At 34.3% G+C, this 12,668-nt stretch overlaps 1 protein-coding gene across 1 annotated transcript; it reads right to left on the reverse strand.

The window, feature by feature from the left end:
• Positions 1-2,325: 2,325 nt before the first annotated feature.
• Positions 2,326-5,698, reverse strand: LOC114263047 (uncharacterized). The gene is made up of 5 exons (XM_082881146.1): positions 4,325-5,698; positions 3,927-4,215; positions 3,698-3,845; positions 3,239-3,506; positions 2,326-2,955 (listed from the first exon to the last, which is right to left on the reverse strand). Exons 1-5 carry the CDS (start codon positions 5,696-5,698, stop codon positions 2,326-2,328), a joined length of 2,709 nt encoding a protein of 902 aa, XP_082737272.1.
• Positions 5,699-12,668: the final 6,970 nt, after the last annotated feature.

Raw genomic sequence — 12,668 nt, forward strand, 5'->3', positions numbered from 1 at the left:
TCACATTCTAGCTAAGTATTTCTAATTCATGTAGTATCACTGAATAGTGAAGACCCAAACCCCTTAAGTGGTATTCTAAAGTTGATCTCTACATATAAATATACTCATAGAATGGAAATGTATGTGTGTGCATGTGCGCACACTACTTTCATGTAAAATGGAATGTAAATAATATTTTTTACCGAGGGAGAAACTATAGGTCTTGTTGATCCTTCCTCGCTTGCTTGCTTCTGACACCAAAAAATGAAAGACAATAATGTAATTATGTTAAAAAGTTTGAAACCTATATAAGTAAATTTAATAAATGTGTAAAACTACTTGCCTCATTTCTCATTAGATGACTAACTACGCTCTCCAAATGTGCCACTCTTTCTTTCAATTGAGTAGCTTCTTCTTTTTCCTGAGTTTTAAAACTATCCCTTTGCGAGAGTACACATAATTTAGTAAGAGTAACTCCTTTGCCAAGCCCTCTTATTCGCCCGCGATTCTCACGACCAAGTATTTTTGAAAGAGCATCTTGTTTTACCTTAAGAATAGATGATGATACTGGATCGTCAAGTTCAACTTCTTTCAATTTATCCTTAAAAAAAAAATATTATTATTATGTCTGAGTAGATAAGGATGACCAATATGAATATGAAGATATATTATAAAAAATAAAAAATAAAAATTATTAAATAGAGAAATGTTCTTACAATAGTTTCAGCAACAGTTGTGTTTATGGGTTCACCACTCTTTTTGGTATGTGCCTGAATCCAGACAGGAACTCTAAATAGAGATGAGGAGGTTGCACCCTTGTTTTTCTAGAGGGGAAACAAAAGATTCATACTATAAAAAAAATACAAACAGAACTTAATAAAATTTATAATAAAATTTAATGTTACCATGTCCTCAGTCAACCGTGCATATCCCTTGCGACTGCATGTATGTGGGAGTTGTTTCCTTCTAATTGCTTTGAATTTCTCACTTTTAGCCTAAAGCAATTAATCAATTTCAGTTTTTGTTTTTTTTTTTTGGTCAACGAAAACATTCAATTTTATTGAAATTGAATCAACATTATAGTAAAATAGACAATTATCTTGCTTAATGGAATAACAGCATGCTCCCTAAGAAAGATCAATCAACAATGATGATTAGTGATCCCCTCGCAACAAAACATGACAAAAAGGTGGAGAAACATAATAGTAGTGATACAAATACAATTTGCCTTTATAAAATAGTGTTGATAACAATAGAATGTCTTTATCATATGTTGCCTTTATAAAATAGTATTGACAACTTCAAAAGTTTCTTACCTTAAACTTTTCACTTGTCTTTTCCTTCAAGAAATCCTTCCACTCATGAATTGATTTGATGTTATCAGGTCGTAGTTTAAGCCTTTCTTCTTCGTTTGATGCTTTCCTTATTTTGGTAACTAATCTTGATTTGGAGGCCCTCCAAAGATCATCCATAGACATAAATATATGATCTTTTTGCCACTCTTCATCTACCTTAAATCTTACCTGCAAGTTGTATTACCATTAATGTTATGATTATTTTATGTTCAAAGCAAAGATATTTAAGTTTGGTATACTACACCTGAATAGATTTCCATAAGACTTCTTCCATCCCCGAAGGAAGTTTCCTCCAATCAGGAAGTGTTACAGGTACAATCTCTCAAACAAGAGCTCCTAAGAAGGAGGATAATTTGACCGATCCATCACCAATTGGTTGACCCAAGTCATTGTACAATATTTTAATTCGACTTCCGCCATCCACTGCAATTGTTTTCAATTTGGTTGGGCCCCTTCTTCGTTTAACACTTTGTGAACCCTCTGTAGGAACTGCAGTTGTTTCTACGGAATCTTGAGGCAAGAGGTTGGATGGTCCTTCAAGAGAGACTTCACTTGATGTCTGCCTTGGACGTAACCTCCCCTTACAACTAGCAACCATGGTAGCCAACCTATTCAACAAAATAATAACATAGCATCAAATTCCAAACTTAGTTAGACAAATGAATTGAAATAAAGAAAGTATTTTGAAACAAGAATTGAGTTGTATACCTTATAAATACATAAAGGCTACAAAAGTGATAGAAATGACCAAGCAAAAAAACCCTGTACATACCATCATTTCCCAAAAAATTTTGAATGAAAACTTTTAAAGTGCAATATTATACATTCATCATAAGTTAAAACTCTTTTATCTTGTTTCAAACCACCATAAATAATTCTGAAACAAATTTAGAATGTAAACTAGTGCTTTACAAAGGAATTTCAAAATAACATTATAAACTAAAAAAGACTTGAGATAAAAACTACAATCTTTTCAAGAGTAGCACACAAATCACACCAATATGCCCTCACAATCTTCTCTCACAAAACTGCCTTCGTCATTATCATCATCAATGTTCAAATCAAGTGATGAAATGTGTTGTGGCCTGGAAGACATATCCTCATTCTCATCATACATTTCCAACTCATAATAACCTCTTGGCGGTGCCTTTAGTAAAACATACCAATTCGATGAATCAGTTTCTCTCGAATAAAACACTTGTTTTGCTTGTGAGGCCAATATAAAAGGCTCCCTCTCATATTGGTTCTCATCTTGGGGTAGATTAACAAGTGTAAAACCATCTTCAAATCTAACACCATGTCCAATATTTGCCCAATCACACTTGAATATTGGAAGTTGAAATGTACGGTAATCTAATAAAATTATATCTCTGATCACACCATAATATGCAACGACATCAACAACTTGTGAAGTGTCCTTTGCACTTGCTCTGCACATGGTGCTAGCTTCAATAGAAACACCACTATTTTGAGTTGACTTCTCTGCTTCCTTTGTGTGGAATCGCTGCCCATTAATTATATATCCATTATAGGACATTGCATACTTTCTAGGACCATATGCAAGCCATTTTAGTTTGTCCACCTCATCATTGTCCAACTCATTAGTTGATGGGGTATGAAACTGAATCCGTTAAAAAATAAGGAAATAAATTCATATGTTATGTTATCATATTCTTCTAGACAAACAGATTTGAAATAACATGTAACCTTTTCCTTTAACCATGCTGCGAAATTTTCAGCATGTCGCTTCAAAAGTAAGCTTTTATTTTTTTGAAGACCAAGGCTCCTATTTGATTGCTTTAAGTCCTCTAAATGCATCCTGATTGAAACCAAAATACGTAAGTGGTTTATAACTGATATCAGGTACGTAGTAAATTATGCATTGGAAATTCTATCATACTTACTCCAAATAGGGTTCCACTATGGCTGTATTGAACAACACGCAACAATTCATCACTCAATGTGATTGATGTTCCACCTGAAATTGGACGACCTTCAAGAATCACATCATTATCAAAATCTTGATTGCGGCCTACTTGATAATCTACTTCAATAGTTGTCTTCATATTTTTATTACAAAATGACATGCACTCATCTGCAAGATAGCATTCTGCGATGTAGCCTTCAGGTCGTGCAGGATTCCTAACATATCCTTTGAGTATCTTCATATATCTTCAGAAAAATGAACATCATATTAAAATGATACTTCTTAACACATAGTCATATTTAATAATCATGAAATAGGTGTTCACCTTTCAAAGGGATACATCCAACGGTATTGGACTGGTCCACATAATCGTGCTTCTCGTCCTATGTGAATTGTTAAATGAATCATGATGTCAAAGAATGAAGGTGGAAAGAACCTTTCAAACATGCATAAGGTTTCAATGACTTGTTCTTCGAGGGCCGCTATTTGTTCTCTATCAAGGACTCGTTGACATATTCTGTTGAAGAATGAACATAACCGAAGTATGGCATTTCTTGGTCCTTTCGGCATTAATCCTTTCAAAGCTACAGGCAACAATTATTGCATCAGAACATGACAATCGTGGGATTTGAGGCCTATAATCTTGAATTCCTCCATCGATATACAATTCCCAATATTCGAGCTATACCCATCAGGTAACTTCAGGTCAAATAACCTCTTGCAAAATATTTTCTTTTCAGTCCTTGATAGTGTATGTGCAGCTGTAGGGAGGTATGTTCTATTCCCATGGTCTTCTGGATGCAAGTCATGTCGTATTCCCATTTCTTGTAAATCCTTACGAGCATTGAGACCATCCTTCGATTTTCCATTGATATCCAACAAGGTGCCAATGATGCTCTCACAAACATTTTTCTCTATATGCATTACATCTAAGTTATGACGTAATGTAAGTTCCTGAGAATTCGTTATAAAAACACTTATAAAATTGCTACTATCAAAAACTCAAAAAAATAAATAAATAAATAAATAAATAAGATATATCAAAATAGTCAATAACAATTACCTTCCAATAAGGTAATTCAAAAAAAATTGACCTCTTTTTCCACGTTTGAATAGGTTCATTATCTCGCTTTCGCTTCTTCTTTCCACTTTTTCCATAATCATTCTTCATGTCTTTAATAGAAACCCAAATGTTGTTGCCAGTCATGATTTTTGGATTTCTTCTCTTTTCTTCCTTACCATCAAACCAAGTTTTTTTCTTTCGAAAAGGGTGAGATGGCGGAAGGAAGCACCTGTGGCCCATGTATGCAAACTTCCTACTAAATGTTAGCCACTGTGAATATGTATTGTTGCCACATATAGGACATGTTATTCTACCCTTCGTAGTACACCCAGAGAGATTTCCATATGCTGGAAAGTCATTTATTGTCCATAACAAAATTGCCCTCAAATTGAAAACAGTTTTTGTGAAAGCATCATAAATATTCACCCCATTATTCCACAACTCTTGCAGGTCTTCTATAAGCGGTTGTAAATATACATCAATGTCATTACCTGGTTGCTTTTTTCCTGGAATCAATAATGTCAACATAACATTTTCTCTTTTCATACATAACCATGGTGGGAAGTTATATGCAACTAGCATCACGGGCCAACAACTGTACGTAGAACTCAAATTACGAAATGGATTGAAACCATCAGCCGCTAGACCTAGTCTCAGATTGCGAGGATCTGATGAAAAGAGTGGCCACTTATTATTTACCAAGTCCCATGAGCAAGAATCAACTGGGTGTCTCATCTTGCTATCTTCACTTTTATGAGCAGAATGCCACCTTAAATCTTCAGCCATTTGTGATGACCTAAACATCCTCCTAAACCTTGGGATTATAGGAAAATATCTTAGCACTTTAGCAGGAACACCTTTTTTAATTTTATTGGTGCGTTGATCGACCTTCCATCGTGAAAAATCACATTTTGGACAACTCTCCATTTCAGCATTCTCTTTTCTAAACAAACAGCAATCATTCACACAAGCATGAATCTTCTCATACCCTAAATCAAATGCTTTGACAAATTTTTTCACAGAGTATACAGACTTCAGAATGACATTTCCCATTGGTAACATATCATGTAATATCTCCAGAAGTTTATTAAAACTGTTATCAGACCATTCATTTACAACTTTGAGCTTGTAAAGAGCTACAATTGCTGACAACTTTGTGTATTTTTCACAACCTAAATATAATGGAGTTTCTGCATCTTCCAGTAATTTGAAAAAATCCTCATCCCCACTCTCGTCAACAGATTTTTCATAATTGTCATCTCGCGCACATGCAGCTTTAAATAAATTGTATGAGCCTAACATTTCAATATCAGGTTTATCACTGACATGTGGTTGTTCTCCATGATGAAACCAATTTGTATAAGTTTCATCCATTCCCTTTATGACCAAATGCTCATATACAACCTCAATACAATGGTGACTTAAGTTTCAACAATCTTTGCAAGGACATATAATCTTCTCTGGATACCCTGCATTCCTTTTAGCCATGTCCACAAAATTCCATGCTGCTTTCATGTATTCATCTGTAGTTCTATTTTACCATTCAAAGTCCAAATTTATCAAAACATTTGAGAATGAATATTTTAAGCACAATAGGTTCCAAATATAATTTTCATTACCTATTAAGATGTACCCAATCTTTCTCCATCACTAATCACGAAGTAACTGTTTTCCTAATATGGCCAAGTAATACATATAGTTGCTTAGATCAGAAAGGTGGAGAAATTTCACACAAATAGAAGTGCATAGAAATTTCACACAAATAGAAGTGCATCTAAATAGTGAAAATAGGGATTTCTTAATAAACTATGATACATAAACATACAGGTGTTCGAACATGACCTTTATGAATTTTAGTCGTAGGCAATGCTACACCAAGGCTATATTAAGGTTTGAGACATTTTGTGATAACTGTAATGAATATTTTAAAAGTGTCTTATAGGCATCAATTCCATTGTCTTAACTTTCATAAGAACGCAAAAATATAAAATTGCCTATAAATGGTCATGTATAATGAGAATATCATATGATTAGAGTAAAAAAAAACAAGAATGCAATAAAGAAAGAGAATCATAATATACATGAATTTTCATAAAACAAATATAGTTGTAATAAACAGCAAAGCAATATCCAAGTCAAATAAAAATACATATAATAAATAAATAACTAAACTAATATGTTTGCCATAACCCTTATGAAGATCACAACCACCTGTTTTTCCACTGCCCTTTCTCTGATAGAGTGTGGAATGTCATGAAAATAAAGTTAAATGTTTCTTGGCCAGATCTGCCATGGTTTGAGCTAGTTCAGCTTCTGTCTCAACAAATTTGGGGTAAATCCCTCGGGTCGGTCATTTCCAGATTGGTTTTTAATTGCACAGTTTACCAATTGTGGATGACCAGAAATAACAGATTTTTTAATGGGGAGTTCCTCCCCGAGGAGGTGGTTATTAAGCAAATAATTGATATGGTTCGATTTCGAATGTTTTCTGTTACTAACCTAAATAGTAATCAAAGTGATAGGTTGTTTCTGGAGACATGGAGGTTGCCAGATTCAATTTTGAAGAATAGAGTTACCTCTCTGGATCCGATTAGAAGAGTTTTAGGGATGTGAGATCACTTCAAGTGGGTTGAGTGAATGGGAGCATAAATAGAGTGTTATCTAATTGTTTGGTTAATGTGCAGGTTGAAAGGTGTTGTTCTGGGAGCTAGACCATATCATAGAGGGTTGAGTGTAGGGAGGACATTAAATCACATACCTTTCACTGCCCATATTGAGAGAGTTTTGTTGCTAACTTGTTTACATGTTTATGAATTGTTGTTCTATCTTGCAAGTTGCTTGCTGTCAACATTTCTAGAGTGTAGTGAGGTCTCATATTATGGGTTGAGTGATGTGAGTTCATATAATGTGGGCTGTTTGTGGTTCGTATGTAAAGCTTTTTCTTGCTGATGGCATAGAGCATTGGTTCTTAGCTGTGATAGGAATTCATGTATTGGGTTGCGTGTTTGTTTCAAGTCTGTTGCTGGAAAGAAGGGTTACATAAAATGTCTGTCGGATGTCTTCTGCCACTGGGAACACTTGCTGGCAGTTTGTCCTCTGGAATTAGGAATCTGGCAGCAAGGGATGATGACTGCTCTAAGCGCCTCAAGTGTGAAGAAATCCTTTAATTTTGATTGTAAAAGTCATTCTTATTTAGTCTATACTAGTATTGATGTTCAGGTGAATATTTGGTGGCCTACCCTTGCGGGCTGTGCAAGGGAAAATACTCGTATCTTTGTGCTGACATTGATTCAGCGTTTGGGATTATAGGGTGAGTTCATGGTCCACATACAGCTGGTATGGGGACCCTGAACACATTAAAACGATCCAAATCTGATGTGCAACTTGTTTTGGTCTAAGTCTTCTCAGTTTCGTTTGGAATGTTTTCCATAGCTTAGAGAAAACTCTAGTCCCTAGTGTTTGTGTATTGGGGCTGTATATTTTTGGTTGTTATTTTTATTTTTTGTTTGCTTTCTCTTGCCTTTGTGTGGCTTTTGGCTGGTTTTTGTTCATGTATAGTGGTGGTGTAGGGCCTGCGGTATGCCTCTTATGCCCCTTCTAGTCATGTGAGCTCTTTGTTTTTATTTATGACTTATTCACCCAAAAAAAGGTTTCATGTATACTTGCAGGTTGATCTGTCCCTCTTTGTTATGGTCTCATTTTCTCCATATCCAGGGTATTGAAGTCTCATTGGCTAGCTATGTGCTTTTTTGAGGTGTATCCAGGTTGGTTCTAGGTTGAGGCCTGCATCGAAAAGTTGGCTAATATCCTACTTTTCTCTACTCTACAGCCTATGGCAGATTGCAGATGCAGGTCTTTACAGATCTTCTACCCTCCTAGTCCAACTTTCTTCTCTGTAACTACAACTGTTCTTTCTAGAATAAAACAGCAGCAATAGCAGTACAACACAGCAGCTAGCAGTTAGCCTCCCCTGTGTGACACCTCTGTACACACAGCAGTAGGCAACTATACAAGAGTAACAACTTTCTCAGGAGCTCTCCAACCAAACCCAATACTGCTGCTGCTGCTCGCCAAGGCCAGAACCAAGGCAATAACCAGGATTAATGACACAAAGCAGCAGCTGCTCACCCAGAAAGCTAGAACAGAACAGAATAAGAATCAGACCATCCCAATAGATTTATGTACTAGACCACTGAAGCTGTTGCTGTAAGCCTACTAATCCAGGCATCTTCGAACCTGATGCAGGTTATGTAACCGGATCATTGACAGAAACTTGATTGATTTTAGTCTGGAAATATCTAACGAATATCTAACTCTAACAAATATCTAATATCTCTAATAGACAGATATACCAACAGAAACTGAGCTAGATCTGAAGCTGCAGCTGTGAGATGGGCGTGAGTGCTGCTGATATAGTGGTGGTACTAATGTCTTAGACCGTAGCAACATAAGCTGTGACTTCAACTGCTACTGTATTCAGATTCTTCTTTGTCTTGCTCTTCATCACAATGAAAAAAAGATGAACTCCTCAATTCTTTATTCAATACTTGTATTGTAGCTACATTATTGTTTATATAGACATTTGTATAATGACTGTCTAACTATCTAACAACTTGTCTAACAGACTTCTAACCAATCTTCTAACTAATATCTAACTCTAACAAATATCTAATATCTCCAATAGACATATATAGGAACAGAAGCTGACACAACTGATTAACAGCAGAAAAATGACCCAAGTTGGGGGCATGCATAGGTTGACACAACTGATTAACAGTAAAGGAGATGGTAGGTCTGGTGATAGTTAAGTACTGCAAAGCCCCAACTATACTGCGATAAAGAGACAGATTGTCAAACAATTCAGTGAAAGAACTAGTGAGACTAGCCTTGACAGACATAGGTGAAGAACAGGGCTTGCATTCAGCTAATCCAGCTCGCACAAGTATGTCATGAGCATACTTTTGTTAACAAACTGTATAACCAGTAGCAATAGTTTGAACTGAAATGCCCAAGAAATAGGACACAGGACCCAATTCTTTCATAGAAAAAACCTCATGCATATGAGCAATAAGAGAGGTAATATGAGCATCATTATTTCCTGTGAGTAATATGTCATCAACATAGATTAAAAGCACAGTAACAGTGCTATCAGACTTCTGAATGAATACAAATGAATCACATTTACTATTCTAAAACGCCTGAGATAGAATAAATGCAGAGAAGGTGCAATACCAGGCTCTAGGTGCTTGTTTGAGCCCATATAAGGCCTTGTGAAGTTTGCAGACATGAGTGGATTGAGTAGGATGAAAAAGCCAAGAGGCTGCAACATATGCACCTCTTCTTCAAGAACTCCATGAAGGAAAGCATTAGATATGTCAAACTACTTGATCGACCAATTGTGATGAAGAACAAGACATAGAAGAATCCGATCCGTGTTCCTATTGTTCGTACTGTTTGGTTCCTTATCAGTTTGCAGTATATATATATATATACTAGTTCCTACTGTTCGGTTCCTAATTTACTCTAAAACTTGATCAATCCGATCCGTGTACAATCCTAATTTTTACATATTTTTGTAATATATGTTATGTATTTTTATAATAAATATTAAGTAGTTGTGTATCATATATAACTTTTTTTACTTATTTTTTGAGGCAAATATTGCATTTTTTTCTTGCATCATTTGTGACGAATATTACGGATTGTTTTTTGATACATAATTTGTACTTCATAAATAAAATTACATATTTTCTAATAATGTTAAAATTTTTAAAAATGTGTAACTAACAGTGTATATGATACATATATTCCATAGCATTAAAACACTAATACAATATTAATAAATTTTACCTCCATCTCAATTTCAATCACTCCTCTATCTCTCAAAACAAATGGTAATAATAATTAACATCTTGTTGTAGGACTTATAAAAGATAGTAGGTGGCTCACGTGATGCGTGTGCAAGTTCAATAAATAAAATATTTAACATATATTGGCTGTAATCTCAAGTGTTAAGATTATTCCTTATCAAATTTGTGCTCTTAACTTCAAGTCTTGGCCTATTCTTTTCTCTAGCATTTTTTTTTTTGGGTTTTTGATAGACCACTAGACACTTGGTATGAAGAGAGACAAAGCTTAAAAGACACGAATTTAGGTGCTCACATATATAATAGTGTAGATAAAAACAAATAAAATATTTAAAATATGTTAGTTGTAATCTCAAGTGATAAGATTCTTCCTTATTAAATTTGTGGTCTTCAGTTCTAAGTGTTGGCCCATTCTCTTCTCTAGTTTTTTTTTTTTTTTTGGTTTTTGACAGATCACTGGACACCTAGCATGAAGAGAGACAAAGCTTCAAGACACCAATTTAGGTGCTCACATATATAATAGTATAGATGGTATAGAATTTTCGTATATGTGTATATTTGTTTTGGTGTGGGGTAATGAGTTTCTTCGAGTAGTAGGGTGTAGTGGCATAATAAGTGGTATTGTGAACTTTTTGGCTCAAGTGTTCAACGATAGTCATGGTGGGAAGTTAACGGTTATATGGTTGGAGTACTTGATCACTATACAGTTTAAAAAGAAAAATTCAGAACATTCTACTTGGTTTAAGTGCACGTTTTTGAACCCTAGTTCTTTCAACTTTTGGACCCAAAAAAAAAGGGTATTTACACAGTGATCCCTTAAACTATTGTCAAGTATCCTTTTGACCTTCTATATTAAGAAACCATACAAACTGACTTTCTAAATTATGGATATTGTAAGAGGGAGAGGTCAGTTTGCAATTCTATTTTCTCATTTCTTGGTTGAGCTTGTAATAAGAGTTGGCTGCTAGTTCTCAATTCTACAGTTTATGACAGTTTGCAGCGGCAGATTGGGTGTAGATGTGTCCATCCGAGTGCTTGTTGCTGCTGTTAACTAATATCTAATAAAAGGTCCATAATTGCTCAGGTATAATCAGTTTAACTCTTACAAAGAGAGTTTTGAATATTAATTAAGTTCCCATACCTTGAGATCAATTTAAATCTATAAATTTTAATTTCATTTTCAAATCCAAATTTACATATCCAAATACAGTTTATTTGGAGTTAAATCACATACCTTTTTTTTTTTTGGGTTCAATCAGTCATAGATTAATTTCAAATAATGATTCAAAATCCAACAATATCTTTAAAGTCAACAATTTTCAAACTCAATAACAATCACATGAAGAACTACATGTAACCCGATCGAACTATACTCCATAAAAGTTAAACAACAACCTCAAACTACATAGTATTGCTATATCAATAGGCCAAAAATCCTTACTCACCTACCCATTTTCTTTTACCCATCGTGTTTTTAATGACGGCATGGATAGAAGAAAAACCCACACAAAACTTCACAAATGGTTGGAAATGTTGACATAAAATATAATGCACTGATATAGTATCTACTTTTAGCCAATGTTATTGCCATTTTACCATAAACCATAATTTTTTTTCTTTGAAAACAGAAGAAAAATAAAAATCCAGAATCCTTTTTTTTTTTTTTTTATGGCTTCTATATATAACATTTTTGTTTCACCAAACTTTTCATCTCCTTGGTGAGTTCTCATATATAATAACATGATAAATTTCAAATATAGTGGTTATCTTTATGTGTACATATATATAAATATAGATATAGATATAGATACTAATACAGATATTAAAAAAACTCATAAGAAAACAGTATACAAGTTCAGCCACTCTTTGTGGCATTTTATCAAGCGCTTAAGAAGCATAATAATATATACTAGTGCAATATATCAGAGAATGTACTTCTTACTAAATTAAAACCAAATCATCCAAAATAACAGAGCACTGAGTGTTTCTTCTTATTCTTCTTCTTCTTTTTTTGGTTCAATTTTTCGGAAAAAAAAAATGACCCAAAGAGAAAGAAGTACATAAAACATCAAATTACCTATGAAATTTCAACGATGAATAACAGAGCTTCAACTCCTTACAACTCTGATCCAGTAAATCAACCAACTCGTCCAATCGGAGACACAAACTTGCCAAATCAAACGCAAAAACTTGAAACAAATTCCAAGTGTTTTCTAGGGTTTTTTTGTATGCTCGATTTGCGATTATATGTGGAAGAAATACAACGCAAGAGAGGGGTCGTGCAAGAGATGGGAACTGAATGGAAAAAACGCGGCAAATTTAGAGCGCCTTTTTTCTTTCAGGTTTCAATAGCATTCTTTCTTTGCTATATCCTGTAGAATGAAGTTCCGTACTAAGGAAAGCTTTAATATTGGTTTTCAATTGCTATTAAAATATAAAAAATTGCTTTAAAAAATTAAATGTTATTATTCAAATAT

This window comes from Camellia sinensis, chromosome 7, assembly GCF_055761805.1.
Source record: "Camellia sinensis isolate YWXY chromosome 7, ASM5576180v1, whole genome shotgun sequence".
In the NCBI taxonomy this organism is placed as follows: domain Eukaryota; kingdom Viridiplantae; phylum Streptophyta; class Magnoliopsida; order Ericales; family Theaceae; genus Camellia; species Camellia sinensis.